Here is a 22132-nt window from a genome sequence, read left to right as displayed (position 1 = left end):
GAGTGGTGGAGCCAGGAATAGAACTCAGGTCTCCTGAATCCCTCTCCTGTGCTCTATCCATTAGGAAACACTGTCTCCCCAACTTAAGGTTAGTAAAAATTACTAACTTAATTTCCATAATAAAACTTTGTTACAGTTCTGGCTGCTAAGTGCAATTAAAGAGAAGCCACAAGATTCAAGCTATCTTAACTGCGCCCTGCCATTTCTTACTAATATTAGTCTTTCATTTCTCTTTAATAGAGGATCAACCAATTCCTTATATATGTGTAATATTTGGATAACTGAATGTATTTTGTAGTATCAAATTTGATCATTATGTACAGTTCATGTTTGAATGTAATGGGCTTATTATAACTTATGTCAGATCGTAAAGATGTTGGCTAACTTTTCTCTTTAATGATATTAAGAGTACAAAGAATTTTGCTCAGCAAAAAAAATTCAGTGTAGATGTTTATATCCTATGGTGATGGTTGCTATGAAAGAAGGCGAAGGGGAAAGAAGGAATGAATAAACATTGCATAGTCTTAAATTGTTAATGTAGTCATTATTTTGTGCAGAATGTTGGTATGCTTCCTACTACCAGAGAGGTTGTAAGAAAATGTAGAATGCCAAAACAACGACTTGAATGAGTCATCTAGTTCAGCGTTTCTCAGAGTTAGGGTCACGACCCAGTTGTGGCATGTCAGGCACTGGGTCGCTCTGCTCAGCACCACCGACCGGATGTTAAAAGTCCTGTTGGCAGTGGTGCCCAGCTAAGGCAGGCTAGTGCCCACCTATTCCAACACTGCTGCGCCCCAGAAACGGCCAGCAGCAGGTCTGGCTTCTAGGCAAGGGGGACATGGGACTCCACATGCTGCCCCTGCCCTGAGCACCAGCTCTGCACTCCCATTGGCCGGGAACTGTGGGGGCAGGTGGTGCCTGCGGGCGAGAATCGCATGGAGCCACTTGCGCGCCTCCACCTAGGAGCTGGACCTGCTGCTGGCTGCTTCCAGGGTGCAGTGTGGTCCACGGTGCCAGGACAGGCACGAAGCCTGCCTCTGCACCCCAGCTGCGCCGCTGAGCGGGAGCTGCTGGAGGTAAGTCCACACCCCAATCCCAAGCCCCAGCCATGAGTTCCCCCCCCCCACCAAACCAGGAACCCCTTTCTGCACCAAATCCCTCATCCCTGGCCCCACCACAGAGCCTGCACCCCCAGTCCAGAGCCCTGACCCCCTCCTGCATCCCAACCCCAGCCCTGAGCCCGTCCCATACCCCAAACCCCTCATCCCCAGCTCTGTTGGGTCGCAAGCATCAACAATTTTCTTCAACTGGGTCCCCAGAAAAAAAGTTTGAAAACCAGTGATCTAGTTCATTTAGGGTATATCTGCTGCAGAGTTACCTGGAGTTAGTCTAGTGCACTGGTTCTCAAACTGTGGGTTGGGACCCCAAAGTGGGTCACAACCCCTTTTTAATGGGGTCCACCAGGGCTGGCACTAGACTTGCTGGGGCCGAAGCCTGAGCCCACCACCCAGAGCCAAAGCAATACATCTGGATTTTGGGTATGGAGGACAGAGAAAGCAGAAGGTGTAAATGGTTATGAAGCAAAGGTCTATACGGCAAACAATGTGAATGTAGTCACAAAACCCAGAGCCAAAGCTCAAGCCTGAGCCCCACCGCCTGGGGCCAAAGCCCAAGAGCTTTAGTCCTGGGTGGCAGGGCTCAGGTTACAGGTTCCTACCTGGGGCTGAAGGCCTTGGGCTTTGGTTTTAGTCCCCCTGCCTGGGGTGGTAGGCTCAGGCTTTGGCTTTGGCCCTCCCGCCTGGGGCTGTGGGAGTTGGGCAGGCTCAAGCTTTGGTTTCCCTCTTCCCCCAGGGTTGTGTAGTAACTCTTGTTGTCAGAAGCGGGTCATGGTACAATGAAGTTTGAGAACCCCTGGTCTAGCATGAGCAAAAACAGTGATATTGAAATAATACTTGAGCTGCTGTGTCCTTGCTGGTGGCACTGTTCACTTGTATATGGAGCATATACCACGGTTCTTTGTGTTGCAGTAAATTAAGGGGATGTATGAATTCTTCCCCAGTGATTTGTGGGAGAACTTGTCTGTCCTTTCTGGGTGAACTGGAGGCAGAGATGGAGTTTGGAGAAGGAAATGGAGGACTAGCAGCATCGGAGTGCTGCTAGAGCCTGCACCCATACTGTATTAGCAGCTGACATGTTGCCCTCACTGGAGAGTCAGCGTATACCACAGATGGTCAGCCAACTTGAGTTAAAAGCAGCACTACACTCAAATCTAAGTTCCCTCTAAGCTGTGTGGCCACACAGCTGCCTATTAAGCGTTGTGCAGGCACTCAGGGCTGCAGCGGGGAGAGATGCCTCTCCGCAGGCCCTAGACCTGCTGCGGCCCAGGTGCTGCTGCAGGGGGAGAGAGAGCTGGGGGGAGTCCTCTCTCCCCACTGTAGTCCTAGGGAGCCCCACTGCACCCCAAACTGCATCCCCAGCCCCACCCCAGAGCCTGCACCTCCAATCGGAGCCCTTACCCCCCTGCACTCTAACCCTCGGCCCCAGCTCCCACACTCCGACCCCCTCAGCCCCACCCCACCACATGAATTTTGTTATGTGCACCAATATGAAGGTGATGTGTCACACATCACCTCCGTATTGGTGCACATAGCAAAATTCATTCCGCACATGGAAAAATTAGAGGGAACACTGACTCAAATTATGGGGTTTTGTGTGTGCATGAATGAAACTTTAGGCCATGTCTATACATACAGCACTGCGGTGTCACAGCTGTACTGTATCTGGTGGTGATGCTCTATGCCAGCAGGAGAGAGCTCTCCCGTCAACATAAAAAAATCATCTCCACGAGCACCAGAAACTAAGTCTGCAAGAGAGGCTCTTCTGCCAACATGGCCCTGTGCACATGAGCACTTATGTCGGTGTGACTTAAGTCCTCAACGGGGTGGTTTATTCACACACATTATGCTGACATAGGCTGTAGTGTAGACATAGCCTAGGCAGTGGCAATACTCAGTTTTAGGTTGTACTGGAGATAAGCTCTTTGTTGCAGTATTTTCAAGATAAATTTAAAAGTGCCTGAGAGCTGGTCACTATTTGTTGTTGAATGGTGGAAGTGCATTTGGTGTGTCCTAATTGTAACCTTATCTGGTGCTTCCCTACTTTAAGATTTACAAAAGAATGCTCACTGAGATATGTATGGTTTCAGAGTAACAGCCGTGTTAGTCTGTATTTGCAAAAAGAAAAGGAGTACTTGTGGCACCTTAGAGACTAACCAATTTATTTGAGCATAAGCTTTGTGAGCTACAGCATCCGATGAAGTGAGCTGTAGCTCAGGAAAGCTTAGGCTCCAATAAATTGGTTAGTCTCCAAGGTGCCACAACTACTCCTTTTCTTTTTGAGATATGTAGGGCTGCAAGGACTTACTCAGGAGTTTCCTTGCTTTCTGTAGATCGGAGTTGCTATGATGCCAGTTCTTCCCGCGTTAGGGGAAACCAAACGTCCCTAGGTGCTGTCCTGCCTAGAGCGTGCTTGAGCACGGCCGAGAGCTTTGTACACACCCCAGCAAATAATCTCCCGCCCCGCACTGTTCAGTGTGTTCCCAGGGCAGCCTCCAGCCCTGCTCCATCTCTGTCGCCTCCTTACTTAGCTCCGGCGGCCCCGCTCTACTGCCCAGCACTAGCCCCGGCTCTGGCTCCTTTGCCTCATGCTGAAAGCGGAGCGAGCTCCCCGCCTTCGCCCCCTGCCTCGGTCCGCGGCTCTATCGCCTCCACACTCCGCCCGAGCACGAGGCGCCCCCAGCCCCCGCACGTGCCCTACGGCCGGGCCCACAGCGGCGGGACAGGCCGGCTGGACCCTTGTCCGCGCGCCTGGCCAGCGGGAGGGAGACGCTCCCTTCTGTCACTCACCCCGCCTCGCGCCCCCCGCCCCTCCCACTTGGCCTCGCGCCGAGCCGGTTGTATTCTCCAGACTCTTGTTGTTGTTCGGAATGTCTGCAGCTGCATGGGAGGCGGGGCTAGGGGGCGGGGCGGCCAATCAGGAGGCGCCTGTGTGTCAGTTGCATTATATAGTGGCCGCAAGGGCGAGCGAGTCTGAGAAGCGGCGGCGGGGACGACGCGGGGCTGATCCGCGGCGCGAGCGGGCGGCGCCATGGAGCTAACGGCCCCTCCGCGGCCCTGGGCCTTCCTCTCGCTGGCGGCCGCGGCGCTGCTGCTCCCGGGGGCGGCGGGTGAGTTACGGGGCTGGGCGGCGGCTCCGCGGGTCCCCGCCGGCTCCTTTCAACAACATGGCGCAGGGGCCGGTCGGGCGGAGCCCGCAGCCCGCCTGCCTTTGTTGGCCGAGCCCGGCGGCTCCGCGTCCGCGCAGAGCAGACGCGAGGAGCCCGAGAGGCTGATGAGGAACAGCCGGGCCGGGCCGGGCCGATCGCGGGGGGCGGGGCGCGGAGAGGGGAGCGCAGCGGCTCCTCCCTCCGCTGCCCGGGAGCAGGGTGAAAAGGGCACCCAGCGCGCGCCGGCGGCCGCCCCCTTCCGGCGGCTGCGCCCGTAGCCTCGTAACGCGCTGGCTGCGCCCCGGGGCAGCGCCGCGAGCTCGCTCTGCGCTTCACGTCACCCTGGCCCGCCGCCGCCGCGCAGGGGAGCTGGCTGCCCCCAGCGTCCCCGCTCCCGGCCGATGGGGTCTGGCGAGCCCGGGGGTGCCGGAACCGGCTTCCTTTTTCCGCAGGTGGGAACCGGCTCGGCTGCGACCGCGCTGGCAACTTCCCTGGCGCGGGCAACATTCGCTCTCCTTCCCTACTAGTGATGTGGGGTTTGGGTGCTGGAGCAGACCCTTTGACCCTGATCTAGAGACTTGGGCTAGTTGGATAACATGTCTTTTTCCTGAGAACTTCCGCCTCTAGTCCGAGGTGTCCCGCCTTTGTAACCGAAACGTGGAAAATCCATTATGCTGCAGGCTTATTGTCACAATGTAACTATTTCAGTGTGATTTACAAATGTGGAACTACGTGTTGAATGGTCCAGCTAGGTAAGGTAAAAACACTTTTTTTTTTTTCCTTGAGTCTCCTGAACTAGGGAGTCACTTGTTCTAGCTCAGTTAGGCATTGGCTTGCAATACGCTGGTGTTATGTGCTCATGCACACCAGGTATGTGATCAGATCTGGCCTGGGTGATTGGTTAGGTTAATGCTGTTTAAGTTGCAAATCTGTGCATTGTACTTAAGCACCTTAATTTTGTACCCACAGGGTACAAAATACACATTTTATAAATAAGTACAGCATACTAAAATGTTTACCTGGCTCTTTGGGCACTCTCTCTCTCCCCCAGCAGACTCCTGCTGTAGATCTGATGTCAGAACAACATATGTGTTGTGAAGGATATTGCAGAAACTGTTTTGTGATTTTTGGGGAACTAAAGACAATAGCAGAATTGTACCTTGAATTTTCCAAATAGCAAAAGTGATATGTTTGGTGGTCGGATTTAGTAAATATCTCATTGATAATAGGTTTCAGTGGTAGCCATGTTAGTCTGTATCCTCAAAAAAAAAAAAAAAAAAAAAAAAGAGGAGTCTACATGTTAAAACAAACATCCATAGACCTGTTTGGTTACATAATCTTCATATACCTGCTTTCTGTAACCCAGCAAATTGCAATAATGAACACAAAGGGGTGTGGGTGTGTAATCCACATGCATATTTTTTTAAATTTTATTATTTTACTGAGTTACTTTTTAGGCAAAAAAGCAGTACTTCTAGTATATTATTTGCATGTTTGTAACTTTTATAACACTTTTTTCTTAAATTGAAACTTGGAAAGTTTCAAGACTTTTTTTCTTTTGCAATCATTGTTTGGTGGTATGTAACTTTGAGACCTGCCTTACAGTCTGGGTTTTACCCAATTGTTTATGGTTTCTCTGCAGACGATGGGTAACATCTTAAACTTAACCTTGAGCAATAATAGTCAGTGTAATTTGCATTCTGCCTAAAGTTGTCTTGCACAATGAGGACCAGTTATTTTGAGGAAAATGAAGGTTTTGTGACATGGAAGCAATGAAGAAAGCATGAAGTTAAATAGCTTGTTGCTTCTGGCTTTCTTGGACAAACACAGCAGCTTTTGAGCAACTTAATCTTCATAACTGTGCCTGTTTCAAGTTTACATTATGTAGAAAATAATTCATATATCTGCTAGAAAATATTTACTGAAAGAGAGCCAACTTTGAGCTCTGAACCTTTCCCTGGGCATACAGGTTGATAGTCACTTAAGCACCTCTGTTTTAGCTGAGCCATTAAGTGGTAGTATAAAAAATGGGATCTTTCTAAGTCACCGGCTTCATTAAGGTGTGCTGAATGACCAAGAAAAGATAGTGATGATAGAAAACACTTGTATGTATGCTTTCTGATCACTTGCAGAGAAGGTACAATTTTCAGAGTTAATCTGCCTATGATGTAATGTTTATGGAGGTCCACCATAATGACACTCTAGTCCTATACAAGTACTAAACTTAAGAATTGAACCGTGTGTCTATTTTGTACTAATCTGGTTTTCAAACTTTGGGCCATCACTTAGACTGTATCTACGTTATGCACCTTGCAATGGTGTGGCTGCAGTAGTCACTGTCACCTGGAGAGAACTCTCCTGACGACAAAATAAAATAACCCTGAATGAGGGGCAGTAGCTTCAGCGGTGGGAGAGTGTCTCCCACTGTTGAAGTGCTGTCCACACCAGTGCTTTTTGTCAAAAGTTTGGTCATTCAGGGCGGTATTTTCACATCTCTTGGAGACAAAAGTATTAATGACAAAAGTGCAGTGTAGACATAGCCTTAGTTGAGATCATCTTGGTCTTGACATACATTAATAGATATATTCCTGTAAAAAGAAGTTGTTTTCCAACCCTTTTCTTTTCAGTGCTGCATGGACCTAATCTAGGAACCACACATAGCGGTTACGTGAATTATCATTTTCTTGTTTGTATGTTCTGCTATCACATCTTAAAAATAACACTTATCTTTACCCGTTTTATTTCAAATTCATGTTACTAAAACTGATCTCTCCCATTAGAGAGCTTATTGGGTATGGTGGGGGGAAACCTGTGTTAGTGTGGGGAAGCAGATGGAAGAGTATGAGTGTGTTGAATTTTTAAATTTTAAATGTTTTTAAAGACACCTTGCTATTGCTTTCTTTCATAAAGGCAATCAAAGAAACTTAACAGAACTAAGGGTGTCCTTTTAAAGTTTAACTTTCTTCTGGTTCACAAAAATACAGATGAAAACAGAATAATTTTACATGTAAGATATCAAGTTAAAATGTGATCTGAGGTCTTGTTTTTTCTCTGGTGTGAATGCTTTCTCGGGGGTAGTTAATTTTAAAGTCAGATGACCCATTTCTTGGCATTGGCACTGCAAAGAGAACCATGTTTATTCCTTTTAGTTGGAACCCTCTGAGTGACTTCTTATAACTTGTTAAAATTTACAATTAGTGGCTCAATAAACTAGTTCTATTCTGTACTGATTCTATAGGCGAAATGCTCTTTCTGTGGAAGTTTTGGCTGAGAAAGGAGTATAAAATGGGTCACATTATGAAAGTTGTTCTGTGTATGATATACCTAGGGCTGTCAATTAGACACTTTATGACCTTCAGTAAGTCATTTTTCATAAGTTATAAATACCCTGATTTCTATGGGAGCTCTATTTTATTAAAAAAAAAAGGATCAATACTTCCCCCAAAGAGTTCACCGCTTAAACACTGTTGCAGCTCATATTGGCTGTCATCATTTGCACATACCTCATGTTTTCATCTTGCATATTTTATTTATAAAACTTATTAATTCTCTTCCCTATTCTACTTTTACTTCTTAAAAATTATTGCTCTTGATAACTTTTTTTCCTTCTCCAATTAAGAATTTTTCTTAAAAGAAGGTAGCAAAATTACACTTTCCTTTAGACACCATGGCCGTCTTTCCTTTTCTCCCTCATGTTCTCAATTCCTGGCAGAACTAAAAATCCAGATTAGTGGTCTGGCTCAGAGCGGCATTCTCTATTTCCGCCCGCCCCCGCTCCTCCTCTGCTGTGGCTGCCTGTACTGCGGCCACAGAGAGGGAAGAAGCCTGGGTGCTAGCAGTCAAAGCCTGTGGCTTCCACACATCCCTTTCCTTCTCCAACTCATTACATCGGTCCTTGAGTGAATCTGTTTCAGTGGTGAGCTGACTCTTTGCTGCCTGCTGTCGCCAGCCTGCTTGCCACAGCAGCCAGGCGGCTGCATGATCCAGTCCCGCCTTATTGGGACCGTTTATAAGTACATATTTATCCAACATGAGCTCTAGTTCAGGAATTGTACTCCCCAGGTGGAACCGCCCCTGGCATCAAGGGGTCTGCCCCTTTCTTTTGGAGCCATTCTACCAACACCCAGATGGCGGTGCCGCTCCCCAAGGGGGGTTTATTCTTGCTCGGGCTGCTTTGCCTTTTTTGTTCCCTTGCCCCACAGTGGCATACTTAGTAATGGTGTCCTTTTCTCCCTGCAGTGGGTTGCTAGCCTACTACCTTTTACACAGGCTCGAGCTATTGGGGGCATCAGGGGATATTTACTGAAAGAGAATTGCACCTAATTCTTTCCCTTGCCCTACACAACAGTGGCGTCCTTTTCTCCCTGCAGTGGGTTGCTAGCCTACCACCTTTTCACGCAGGCTCGGGCCAGACCCACCCAAGAGACTACTGGGGGGCACCAGGGGACCCCTACTCTTGAGCCAAATCCTCCACTAAGCTACCAGCATTCTCCACCGTTAATGTTACCCAAAATTGGGCCAGCTAGTAAGCTTAGGGAGGACTAATGACCCACCAAAGTTTGGCAGAAAGCCACACATTTATTATTCTGATAGCTAAGCTCAAAAGAAGCAGGGGTGGGGGGGGTCACACTTGCATACTCAGTGTAGTAGGAGCAGCAGTGGTCTGTATGCTCTGTATGACTGTGCTATGTATAATCTCTGTGCTCAAAAGGTCTGTTACACTCTCCCCCTCCACTTTTGTCTCCTCTCCCTCTTTTTGAATACTTGTGAAGTGGCTTTCCCCCTCCCTCCTGGAATGCTTGTGGGATGAATGGGCTGCTTCAGAGGAGCTCCAAGGTAGAAAAGGTGACTGGGACTCTAATTAGGCAGTGATCATGCACCCAATGCATGGACACTGCCTGAGGTGGAGTGTGACCAACCAGATGTGGCCAAGTCATCTCTAATCGCAGGCCATGAGGAGCAGTTCCTTAAAAGGGGAAGTGGCCATATGCTCAAGAGTGCACTCATAAGCTTGTACCTCCCTTGAAGGCCCTTCACTTGGACTGCCTGGCCAGTAGTCCGCTGCGTTGCATTCCGTCATGCCTTGGGAAGACTTACTTTCATCACACCATCCATTGCTGTGCTGTGGAACACTTACCTTGAAGGATCCTGACATCTCCAATGCCGTGCCTGTCCTGGGAGTGTGAGTATGCGAGTGAGAGTGTGGAACTCTCCCCCCCCCCCCTTCTTTTAAGCTTAGCTGTCAGAATAATAAATGTGCTGCTTTCTGCCAAACTTTGGTGGGTCATTAGTCCTCCCTAAGCTTACTAGCTGGCCCAATTTCGGGTGACAGCAGTATTTTTCCCTTAGTGGTACGTGACTGGGTATCACTTGCCTTACGCACTGTACACAGGCATAAAGGGTGGAGCTGCCTCCAACACCCCCACCCTCCCACTTGGTTCCTTTCTATTGCCTGTGCAAGTCTCTTCTCTATCTCATTATAGTTGTTATAGTTTGTACCCACTGGTGTAGAGTAGTTAGTTTTAGCTTAGCTGAGCATTGTTTTTTTGTTTTGTTTTTAAATAATGGTTTTTGACATTGCCTCCAGATACTGGTGTTGGTGCTGGAGTTATGCCTCATTCTCTAGGCTTTGGACGCTTGTGGCAAGCCAATGCCAGTTAGTGACCCACACCTCAGCTGCTTTACATGCTTGGGAGAGCCTCACAATACGGACAGGTGCAGTTAGCTGTAAAAGGTTAAAGTCCCAATCCAAAAAGAACAGGGCACTTAGACTGAAGTATGGGCTGTTGGAATCATGCTCCTTCCTCCATCAGAGCCACCTCCTTCAGCCTGGGTATGGAGCAGCTTTGTATCAGTCAGTAGTGCTCTTCCAGCCATGGCCGTCTCAGGATGGACGGATGGATTTCATTCATGTCAAAGAGGTACTGTATGCCATCTAAGGACTCAATAGCAGTCACCTGAAGATCGGATGCTCTACCAAGGACTTGGAGCTGTGCTCAGAAGGGAGGCACTCCCCAGAACGAGCCTCAAAATGGGGAGGTCCACTGACTGCAGAGCCCAGTTCAGGCCTGTTGAGATCAAGCACTTTGGGAGTCGCTTCACTGTTGTTGCCTAAGGTCCTGGTCCCACAAAATCAGAATGACTTCCCAATGTTTTCTGCTCCTGAGGGGTTTGTGGTTATGAGAGAGTTGTTATATCTCTTGGTACTGCCTTTCCCTGCAATTCACGTTTCTTGCTTGGCACCAGCACTGAAGGTACCAACACTCACAGCTTCACCTCTGCACCATGGGGGACTACTGGATTTGACAATTAGCGTACTGATTAAAATGGTGCTGTCTAGGGGAAAGTGACAGATGATCTCACTGGTATCCCCTTTTCCAGAATCTGAGCCTGCTTCTCTGGTATTGATGAGGATAGCACATCCAGGGTCTGTAGGAGTGGATTCTTCGAATTCTGAAGTGTGTTCATGTGTGTCAGCCTGGATACATCCAGCAGCCTGTGTGCAGTGCCTGCCCACCTGATTTCAGCCTCAGTTCCAGCGTGGAGCATACCACAAAGACCCTTGGTCTGCTCACATTTGGACCAGGGTCATATCAGTGGCCTTTTTGGAAGCTATCGGGGTTCCCCTCTCAATCAAGAGCACCCCACATCCTTCCCAACCTACTTCCTCTGCTGATTGTTAAGAATGTCAGTGCCATAAGCAGTTCACCCTCAGTAGTGGGCTTGGCACCCACAGCTTCTCTCAAACTATCCTGCAAAGTGTTTCAATAGGATCATCCCCAAGAGCCGTTGGCATCCTCCTCCTCGTCTCTGATGAGGCTGTCATGGCAGAGCCTATTTCCCCACCACTGAATAACCCCCAAAGCCCAACAGGAGTTGTTGTGACACATGACTTTGGCTCTGGACACTTGTCCAGAGCAAGTTCAGGAAAAGTCCAACAGGCTTGTGGACACTTTAATATTAGTGCCTCCATCAAGGAGAGCTCTGTCAAGGCTTTTCTAGAGTCTACTAAGGTTTTATGGCAGACTCTATCATCTCTGCCACCTACTGCAAAAAGAGCAGATAGAAGGTATTATATCCCCTCTTAGCAGTTCAAACTTTTCTTCTCCCAACAATCCCCCTCTGTGCTTTCTGGTAGTATCTGCCGCTAATGAAAGGGAGCTGCATTGACACCAACAAACAAAAGGAGGCTAAGATACTAGACTCTTTGGAAGGAAGCTTTATTCCACGGGAGGGTAATAGCTTCATCTTGCAAACCAACAAGCTCTGCCCAGTTTTACCCTGTGATATGCAATTTTGAAGTTTGACAAGCTTCTAGATGAGACAAAACAAGAATTTCAGGCAATGGTGGAGGAGGGCAAGTTAATTTCCAGAACAGCTCTACAGGCTGATCTAGATGCAACTGACTCCTCAGCCTTGTCTCCTCTCGGTTTTTAGGGGGGGAGGGATAGCTCAGTGGTTTGAGCACTGGCCTGCTAAACCCAGAGTTGTGAGTTCAATCCTTGAGGGGGCCATTTAGGGATTTGGGGCAAAAATTGGGGATTGGTCCTGCCTTTGAGCAGGGGGTTTGACTAGATGACCTCCTGAGGTCCTTTCCAACCCTGATATTCTATAACTCTGCAGCTCACTGCATGGCCTCTTCCTTTATTCTGCAACAGTCTTCATGGTTGCAGTCCTCTGGTCTTCACCCAAAGGTTCAACAGACAATCCAGGACCTCACCTTTGAGGCTGTCACTCTTTTTTCCAGAAAGAGTGATGAGGATCTGCAATATCTCAAGGACACAGAGCAATGCTGAAGTCGCTGGGAATTTATACTCTGGTGGCAAAGTCCTTCCATCCACATCAGACCCAGCCATTTCTGGAGTTTGTACCTCGAATCCAGGACCTGTCAAGGGGGGAAGAGTACACGTTACAAAACACATCCACCATCACCTTTCATTCCTGCAGCTGCCAGTACATTGAGGCAGGCTGCATTCTCCAAGCACGCATTTTGGTGGTTTAGTCAAGGACAGAGTACCAGTTTAAGAATACCTTACAATTGTTAAAATTAAGAAAGGTACCATCTTTTCCTTCCTTGATTATTTTTATCTGCCCCCTTTTCCCACTCCCCCACCCCCCCAAAACACTATCCTGTTTCCTTTGTACTTAGGCCCATATCACTGGATGCATGGAGTTCTAAAGATCGTTGAAGTGGGTTACAACCTTCTATTTCCCCCTGCCTCTTTCCCTGTTCCTCTTCAGGGACATCTTTCACAATGCCAAGTTACGAGAGATACAGTCACTTCTTGTAGGGGCTATAGAAGAGGTCCCTCTGTTGCTCAGGGGAAAGGGTTTTTACTACAGATGCTTCCGGATCCTGAAAACAAAGGGGGGGAGGTGTCTCAGGCTATTTTAGATCTGAGTGAGTTAAACAAATTCCTAAAGAAACTGAAATTCTGAATGATCACTCTACCTTCCATTATTCCTCAGTCAGCAGCTGCCACTCTCCAACTGCCCAGCTCTGAAGGCAGCAGCGCAGAAGTAAGGGTGGCAATACTATACCATGCCACTCTCCCTTCTGCGCTGCTGCTGGCAGGGCACTGCCTTCAAAGCTGGGTGCCCAGCCAACAGCAGCTACTCTCCAGCCGCCCAGCTCTGAAGGCAGCGCAGAAGTAAGGGTGGCAATACTATGGCCCCTCCTCCCCTGCAAATAACCTTGTGATCTCCTGCAACTCCCTAATTGGGTCAGGATCCCCAATTTGAGAAATGCTGGTCTCTCCTGTTAAACCTGTATGGTATAGGGTAAAAGCACACAATAAGACCAGATTTCTTAGGGGAAAACTAGATTTCACAGTCTGGGATGCGTTTTTCATGGCTGTGAATTTGATAGGTCCCTACTCATGGAGCTTGAATCTAGTCTTAGCCAAGCTGATGGTTCCCCTTTGAGCATCTGGTGATATGCTCCATATTGCACTTTTCTGTGAAGGTGGCGTTTTTGGTGGCCATCATGTCGGTCAGAAGAGTGGGGACTTGAGGGTGCTTGGTGTCAGATTCTCTGTATACAGTTTTCTACACTAAGTTTATCTTCATCTTCACCCAAGGCGTCTGTCTAAGGAGGCTTCCAGTTTTCATATTAACTAATGAGGCTTTGTGAAGAAGCTCAGTGAAGGTGAGGAGAGGTTTCATATTTTAAATGTTTTTAAGCTTTCTTTTAATCTAGACTGGAATTAAGCCTTTTGGGTCTTTGACACAGCTGTTCATCATTTTTTGCACACACAATGAAAGGCTGTCCATTATTCACTCAGAGGATCTCATCTTGACTATCCAGTTGTATTTGGTTATGTTATCAGTTGGCTAACATGATGCATCTGGATAGAGCGTTGGGTCATTTGACTAGGTCCTAAGAAGATTCTGTGGCCTTTCTGGATTACTTTCCCATATTAGACATTTGCAGAATGGCATTAGTTTTGATCATTAGTCATATGTTTTGCCTCGTTGTATGTAATCTCTGTGGTCTAGAGATTTTGCCAGTTTTGGACGAGTGTTCCTCCAGTCCCTGTTCTAATAGATTCCAAACCCACCTCCAGTTTGGATTACTTGTGAGTCACCTACAGTAGAATGAGAATGTGCAATCGTTCACAAAAGAAGAAACTATTACTAACCTTTTTGTAACTGTTGCTCTTCGAAGTGTGTTTCACATGTCCATTCTGTGATTCGCTTTTCTTCCCCCTTTCTATCAGCATCTTTCTGGAAGGAACTGAGGTGGGTCAGGAGTGGCTCTGCCCTGTATGTATGCATGCATGAGGCAGTGGAGGGTGCTTGTGCTGCCCCGATAGATACCACTATATGGGGAGAAAACTCTCCAACTGTGCACTGAAGCACACATACACCTACAGAGGAATGGAGGAGGCATGCAACACATCTCAAAGAACCGCAGTTATGGAAAGGTTGGTAACAGTTCCTTGCGTCTCCTTGGTCTATCCTAAACAAATCAAATCATTTAAACTCCTTAGCATTTACACCCTTTTTTTATATTTTTAGACCTTGTTCTCGGTTTCTTGTTTTCCAAGTTGTATATATTTGGAGCCAGATCTCCTCATCCTATGGTGAAATGTACAAGCAGAGATAAAGGGAGAGGAAAATTCTAAGGCAATCTGAACAGAATTCTTACCATACTGTAAGCCTTCCCTTAGATTGAGCTGCAGGGCTAACCCCCATGGATTTCAGGGCATCCTCCAATTCACCTCTTTCCTACCATAGGGCCTCCCTTGTCCATGTCCTTTTAAAGTGGGATTCCCTACGTTGGAAGAAGTTTGGTGGAAAAGGTAATGCCCACTCTGTATTACCATTCCTTTAAAATCTCTAGGGCTTGGTGGGGAGGCAGGCAGGGAGAGAAGGGAACACTGCTCCATCTTACTTCTCCCTTGATCTTCCCCTACCACCAAAAGTTCTTTATGCTGTTCAGGGAAAGATGGGAACACTGCCATGGAAGCATCCAACATCCCTCCATGGAGGCGGGATGAGATCCATGGGCAGAGGGTAGGATTGGGTCCTTTAGTTGTTCTAATCTTCTTGAATGATCAATCCCTCCAGTCCCGTAATTTTTAATGCACTTATTTTAATTCTTTTTCATATTTTACACTTCAGAACTAAACACTGTGAGTGTAGCATTTGAAGACAAGTGAGACTTCAAGGCACAGTGCTGAAGTTTTTTCTAGTTGTCTTATCACCTCTGGTTATCCCTGCACTTCATTACTACTTGGTGTGTCTTCTACACTTTGGATTTTGTCCATGAATGTTTTAAGCTTTCACTTGTACTAACTGGTGTAATTAAGACAACTGCATGTTTCATTAAAGGTGTGCTTGCAAGCAAAGATCCTTTGCTTTTGTCCTTCATTGTGTCTTTATACAGATGGCATCGAACTTAAACTTTTCTTTACTTTTGAAATAGTAATTCCTCATGTACCTCTATTTGCTGGAGTTCCTTGGCAAGATCTTGGGAGGACCAAAAGAGAAATGTTATCCGAGGAACAAACTTGAACCTGTAGCGTGTGTGCATGCTCGCTTGCACTCTCACACACTCTCAACAAATAGATGGGGGTGGGATGTTGATATTGAATTAGCTTCTTTAGTTGATTGTCTTTTGGTCAATAGCACTTTTTTCCTCTATAGCCCTTCCATGCATAAACGTAGTAGGCTTCCTTCTGAAGGCTCTTGAAAATTTCACAGCCCTGAGTGTCCAAGTTATGCCAACCTAACCCCCAGGTGTGTACACATGCTTCAGTCAAACTATCTACCATTACGTAGTGGGAAAAGACCTTTTGTCTACACTACTGGTACTACAGTAGCATAGCTATAGCGCTATAGCTGTGCCATTGTAGTGCCTGTACTCTAGATGTGGAAGTTTCCTTCGGTAGCCTGACAACAAGGACCCAGTCTAACTCCCATTAAAGTCAAAAGGAGTGATCCCATTGAGTTAAATGGGAGTTGGATAAGTCCTTTAAAGAACTTCACCCCTTGGGTGGGGAGCGCATAAACTGTTGGGAAATACAATGTGCCTTTAATGCATGACATATGGCTAACACTGTGTGGTGGATCTTCCACGCTAACGATGTGCTTTTGTTTCCATTGAAACAAACTGAATGTTGACTTCAGAAGGAGCAGGATTGGGTCCTTAATACTTCAGGTGTTACGTTGTTGTACACATTACAGTGAATTTCAAAATTCACCTTTCTATTTTTTAGCAGACTTACATTCAGGTCATGGGTGTTGCATCTGTGGGGTGTGTGTGTATGTATGTATGGTTCATCTATACCTAGTCAAAGCTGAAGCAAGCTTCCTGTTATAATCCTCTTTCCCACTCCCTTATTGTGTTAGCCTATTAAGAGGCATCATATTTGCATTTTGTGTTATGATGCAGTACATAGCTTTGAAAAGTGGCATCAGGGAAAATGTTTCTGCCACTTACTTTTTGACAGTTTCATAGTTCTAACATTGCTTAACATGACTACCGCAACCTCTTTCCTTTTAATACAGCATTACAGTGTTTTTGCCATCTCTGTACAAAAGACAACTTTACATGTGTGACGGATGGGCTCTGCTTTGCGTCAGTAACACGGACTCCAGACAGACTCATACACAATAGCATGTGCATAGCAGAAGTTGATCTGATTCCACGAGACAGGCCATTTGTTTGTGCCCTCTCGTCAAAGGATGGAGTTGTTACTGCGCCTTACTGCTGTGTCACAGACTACTGCAATAAAATAGAACTTCAAATTCCAACACCAGGTAAAGATTTTTGTTTTCTAAAGTAATTTTAAAGTAATTTTTAAAGTAAAATCAATGAAGCTCATTATAAAGGTTAAGGAAACTAAACTGAGTACAAGTAAACATGAAGGTGGGAAAAACCAGAACAGAAAACAGTGGAGATGGCAGAAGTGCTAAATGACTTCTTTGTTTCAGTTATCACCAAAAAGGTTAGTAGTGATTGAAAGTCTTAACATAGTAAATGCCAATGAAAATGAGATAGGATCAGAGGCTGAAATAGGGAAAGAACAACTTAAAAATTACTTAGACAAGTTAGATGCCTTGAAGTCACTATGGCCTGATGAAATACACCCTAGAATACTCAGAGATATCTGAGCCACTAGTGATTTATCTTTGAAAAGTCATGGAAGATGGGAGAGATTCCAGAAGACTGAAAAGGAGCAAATGTAGTGCCTATCTATAAAAAGGGAAATAAGGACAACTGGGGAATTACAGACCAGTCAGCTTAACTTCAGTACCTGGAAGATAATGGAGCAATCAATTTGCAAACACCTTGAAGAGAAGGTAATAAGTAACAGCATGGATTTGTCAAGAACAAATGGTGTCAAACCTGATAGCTTTCTTTGACAGGGGTAACAAGCCTTGTGGATGGGGGAGGGAAGTGGTAGATGTGAGAGATCTTGACTTTAGTAAGGCTCTAGCATGACCTCATAAACTAGGGAAATACAATCTAGATCAGGGGTCTCAAACTCAAATGACCACGAGGGCCACATGAGGACTAGTGCATTGGCCCGAGGGCTGCATTACTGAAACCCTCCCCTCACTGCCCCCGCCCCCATTCCAACTTCCCCATGGGCTGCAGTTTGCCCACTCCTGGCCTGGAGGTAGGTGGGGAGTGGGAGCTTGGCGGGCCGCAGGAAATAGCCCCGCAGGCCATGTGTTTGAGACCCCTGATCTAGATGGAGTTACTATAAGGTGGATGCTTAACTATTTGAAAATCATTCCCAGAGTAATCATCAGTGCTTCAGAATTTAGCTGGAAGGGCATAGCAAGTGGGGTCCTGCAGGGTCTGGGTCTTCATCAATTAGAGTACACTTACAAAGTTTGCGGATGATTCCAAGCTGGGAGAGGTTGCAAGTGCTTTGGAGGATAAGATTAAAATTCAAAATGATCTGGAAAAATTGTCTGAATAAATAGGATGAAATTCAATAGGGGCAAATGCAAAGTACTCCACTTAGGAATGAGTAAACAGTTGCGCACACACACAAAATGGGAAACGACTGTCTAAGAAAGAGTACTGCAGAAAGGATCTGGGGGTCATAGCGGATCACAAACTAAATGAGTCAACTGTGTAATGCTGTTGCAAAAAAAGCAAACATCATTCTGGGATGTAGTAGCAGGAGTGTTGTAAGCAAAACATGAGAAGTGATTCTTCTGCTCTACTCCGTGCTGATTAGGCCTCAACTGGAGTATTGTGTCCAGTTCTGGGTGCCCCATTTCAATACAGATGTGGCCAAATTGGAGAAAGTCCAGAGAAAAGCAATAAAAATGATCAAAGGTCTAGAAAATATGACCAATGTGGGAAGATTGGGGGGGAAAAAATTGGGTTCTTTTAATCTGGAGAAGAAAAGACTGAGAGAGGACATAAGTTTTCAAGTACATAAAAGATTGTTAAAAAGGAGGAGAGGAAAAAAAATTGTTCTCCTTAACCTCCGAGGACAGGACAAGAAGCAATGGGCTTAAATTGCAAAAAGGGCGGTTTAGTTAAACACTGGAATAGAATAATTTACATAGGAAGGTTGTGGAATCTCCATCACTGGAGATTTTTTAAGAGCTGTCCTAGATGATCTAGATCAGTGCTACTCAAAGTGGTGGTCCGCGGACCGATGCCGGTCCGCGACCCATCGGCTGCTGGTCTGCATGCACATTGGGGGGGAAAAATTGCTGGTCCTCCCACATCAGAGAGCTTGAGAAGCACTGGTCTAGATACTACTTAGTCCTGCCGTGAGTGCAAGGGGCTGGACTAGATGGCCTCTTGAGGTCCCTTCCAGAACTATGATTCTGACGGCAGACCAGGGCATCCATCAGACTTCCTAAATATTATTTTGAAGGTGTATATCAAGAAATAAACCACTAAGTACAGAATGAAAGGTTTCAGAGTAACAGCCGTGTTAGTCTGTATTCGCAAAAAGAAAAGGAGTACTTGTGGCACCTTAGAGACTAACCAATTTATTTGAGCATGAGCTTTCATGAGCTACAGCTCACTTCATCGGATGCATACCGTGGAAACTGCAGCAGACTTTATATACACACAGAGATCATGAAACAATACCTCCTCCCACCCCACTGTCCTGCTGGTAATAGCTTATCTAAAGTGATCATCAAGTTGGGCCATTTCCAGCACAAATCCAGGTTTTCTCACCCTCCACCCCCCCACACACACAAACTCACTCTCCTGCTGGTAATAGTACAGAATAGTACCTAAGAAGTCTCTTGCGTCATAATGCTTTATGGCTTGCATCGAATGTGTATAAATCTTTCTAACTTCCCTGTACTTTAATGTATGTAGCTTCAGTCTCCATAATATATACCAATGACTCTCAAAGAGCTGAGTTAAGACTGTGTTTACTGAAATAAAATGCATTAAAAGAATTCTTCAAAGACCATTATCCGATGCAATATACTTCCACAAATACTAAAAAATGAACCCTTTGTTAAAAACATATTTGCTATTACAAAATAGTAACATTACTTTTCTTTTTTACCTCCATTTTTTAGGCCCTACTTCTGGAGAATCATCTTCTAATCTGGGACCTGTGGAACTGGCAGCTATCATTGCTGGACCAGTCTGTTTTGTTTGCATTTCATTAATGTTGATTCTGTATATCTGCCATAATCGTACTGTCATTCATCATCGTGTACCAAGTGAAGAAGATCCCTCATTGGATCGCCCTTTTATATCAGAAGGAACTACTTTAAAAGATTTAATTTATGATATGACTACTTCTGGCTCTGGGTCAGGTAATTTATTTCTAATACTTGTAAATCTGTTGATGAAAGTCTTGCTTCATGTGACTGAGGCCTGGTCTAAACTTAACCTAGATCAACCTAGCTACATCTCTCATCTGTGAAACAATTTGCACCTTGAGCACTATAGTTAGGTCAACTTAACTCCCAGTGCAGCTGCTGCTAGATGGATGGAAAAATGATTTTGGGCTCTTCCTCTCGGAGAGGTGAGTTAACTATATCCAAGTGAGGGGGACCCCTTCAGTTAATATAGGAAGTGTCTCTACTATGGCGCTATAGTGATGCTACCTGTAGCTATGCCACTTAACAGCTGTAGCATAGATATGACCTAAATCCTTAAACTCTAGTAAAATCTCCAGTTGAAAACTTTCAAATGCGATCTATGTATTTCTACATGAGAAATGAGTAAGAGAGCACTTTTTTTACAGGTTTGCATAGGAGTAATTTGGAATAAATCTACCATAATTAGTTTTAGCATTTCATTTGTTTAAGGGTTAATATTTTTTAACTTTTTGCAAGGGGAAGAAGCTAGATAGTACTACAAGTTAGTGATGCTATTATGTCTGAATCTCCTGATCAGTTTTTCATTTGACTCTGCATTCAGAAACATTATCAAATAAAACAGAATCATAGAATATTAGGGTTGGAAGGGACCTCAGGAGGTCATCTAGTCCAACCCCCTGCTCAAAGCAGGACCAATCAAGGCAGAGAACATCTTTCTTAGAAAATAGATTTCACTTCTGAATTCTGATGGTGTTAATAGTAACACAACTAAATTTTAAAAAGATTGTTTGATCAGTTGTTGTGAGACCATGTTCTGAGGAGCACACTCTCCAGTACCACTTAATATATTTTAGAGTACTTACTACTTGTGAAAGGCGGTGTGTTGACAGCCCTGGGAATGTCTCTTTATGTATAGGATAGGTTTGGCATGGAGGGCAATAGTGCAGAATTTCTGCCTAAGCACTCTTATCAATGTCTCAGCTCTGACTTGAAGGAAGGTTTAATCCCTGCTAAAATGGGTTTATCCCTATTAAGATCCCCTGACTAGGGGATGAGAGTAGTGGTCTATATGCTCATTTAGTCTTAACCTCTCTACTAACCGCACAGGCAATCCTGTTGGGGTGATGTCTTTGTGATATGGATCGCTTTTTCCATATGTGCTTCTAGAAGAGTAAAGTACCTGATGATATTTGGAACTCACCTCAGCCTTCTGTCGCATTAAATATTTTTAACTGTTTTGTTGGTAGGAACAACTTCACTAATCCCTTCTATAAATCGACCAGAAATACAGTGAACTTTTAACGCAAACATACCACTCTTCTTTAGAAGTGTTTCTCAAGATAACATTTCAAAATAAAAATTCTGTGCTAATCCACTACTGAGACTTTTTTTTAAAAAAATCACTAGTTCAAAGTTCAGCCAGGTCAGTAGAAAAAAATTATTAGTATCCAGTATCTGTATGAAATGAGAGTCTGATCTATTTCAATATAGTTCAAATAAACATCTCAGCACCCTTTTGGCAGTTCCAGCAGGGGAGGCCAATGTTTGATGGTGAGCATGGAGACTGAATTACTCTTTAATCCTCAGAGGTGCTATGTTCATGTAAGGGTTGAGGCTTATCTAGATAAGGAGGAAATAGGTTCGCTCTTCATGTGGAAATGACTTCTAAAATGTGCAGTTCTGAAATTATTTAAAACTGTACTGATTGTCAAGTTAAATGGTTTGAAAGTTTACAGGGTGTTGTATGCTTCATGGCATATATAACTGATTTCTTTTTTGTTTTCAAATGAGGCTAGGAAGAGCCACTATGTTTCTATACAAAGTCCTATATTCCACTGTTGGCACTCCAGCAGCGGTTAACGAATGAATGCTATCTCCAAAACTGAGCTTATTCAAAAAAAATAGATACTGAGACCAAGATGTGATTCTATGTAAATGGTACTTACAATGTGTTGAATTCCTTTTAAAGTAAGTGTGTGTGTCTGGAGGGGTGTCTGCTAAATGAAAAAGGACAGTCGCAGTAAAGAATCCTTTTTCATCTTAGCAGGGATAAACAACAGATAATGGAAATTAATTGAAAGCTAGAACTACGACTTTAAATGTAAAATTATTTTAATTGATTAAAAGTTGATTTGATATATCCATGCTCTTTGAAGGTGCCATGTTTAATAATCTATTAAGATTTGCAAGTGTGCCTGTGTATTGTTTGAGGGTGAATTGATGAGTGGAGCAAGAATAGATGTTTCTGTAAATTACAGATTGCTTCTATGTCCATTCCATATCTGAAGGAGCATCTTTTTGTATGTGCTCACCTGTGTAACTACTGGTTGAGCTGCAGGGGAAGCCTAGTGTAGCACGGACTTTGGGAGCACTTTTTAATTGCAGCATCAAAACTAGACATTTTTATGATAACATCAGAGAACAAGGCTACAATTATGGGCAAATAGCACATCATGTTTATAGTGCATATTTCTATCAAATTCTACTAGCTCATCTAGATTTTAACTTTACAAAAATTGCTTGGACTAGGTCATTTAAATCTTTTATTATGCTTAATTCTCATAAGAAATAGTTTAAAATACAAGTCATGGT

The 22132-nt window shown here is 45.0% G+C and overlaps 1 protein-coding gene across 2 annotated transcripts in view; it reads left to right on the top strand.

Annotated features, from left to right (window-relative positions):
- The first annotated feature begins 4057 nt into the window (after positions 1 to 4057).
- The window catches only part of TGFBR1 (transforming growth factor beta receptor 1), a 71783-nt gene continuing 53708 nt past the window's right edge, over positions 4058 to 22132 (top strand). The window contains exons 1-3 of one of the 2 annotated variants that reach the window (XM_084621248.1): positions 4058 to 4225; positions 16280 to 16531; positions 19289 to 19531. In XM_084621248.1, the coding sequence (XP_084477374.1) occupies positions 4147 to 4225; positions 16280 to 16531; positions 19289 to 19531 (574 nt within the window). In that variant the 5' untranslated portion in view covers positions 4058 to 4146. Of the gene's footprint in view, positions 4226 to 4872; positions 5017 to 16279; positions 16532 to 19288; positions 19532 to 22132 lie in introns of those variants that run through there. The other variant, XM_084621249.1, reaches the window with a different exon arrangement.

This window comes from Lepidochelys olivacea (genome assembly GCF_965140295.1).
Source record: "Lepidochelys olivacea isolate rLepOli2 genome assembly, chromosome: 2".
Classification (NCBI taxonomy): Eukaryota; Metazoa; Chordata; order Testudines; family Cheloniidae; genus Lepidochelys; species Lepidochelys olivacea.
This window is presented reverse-complemented; position numbering and strand designations above follow the sequence as displayed.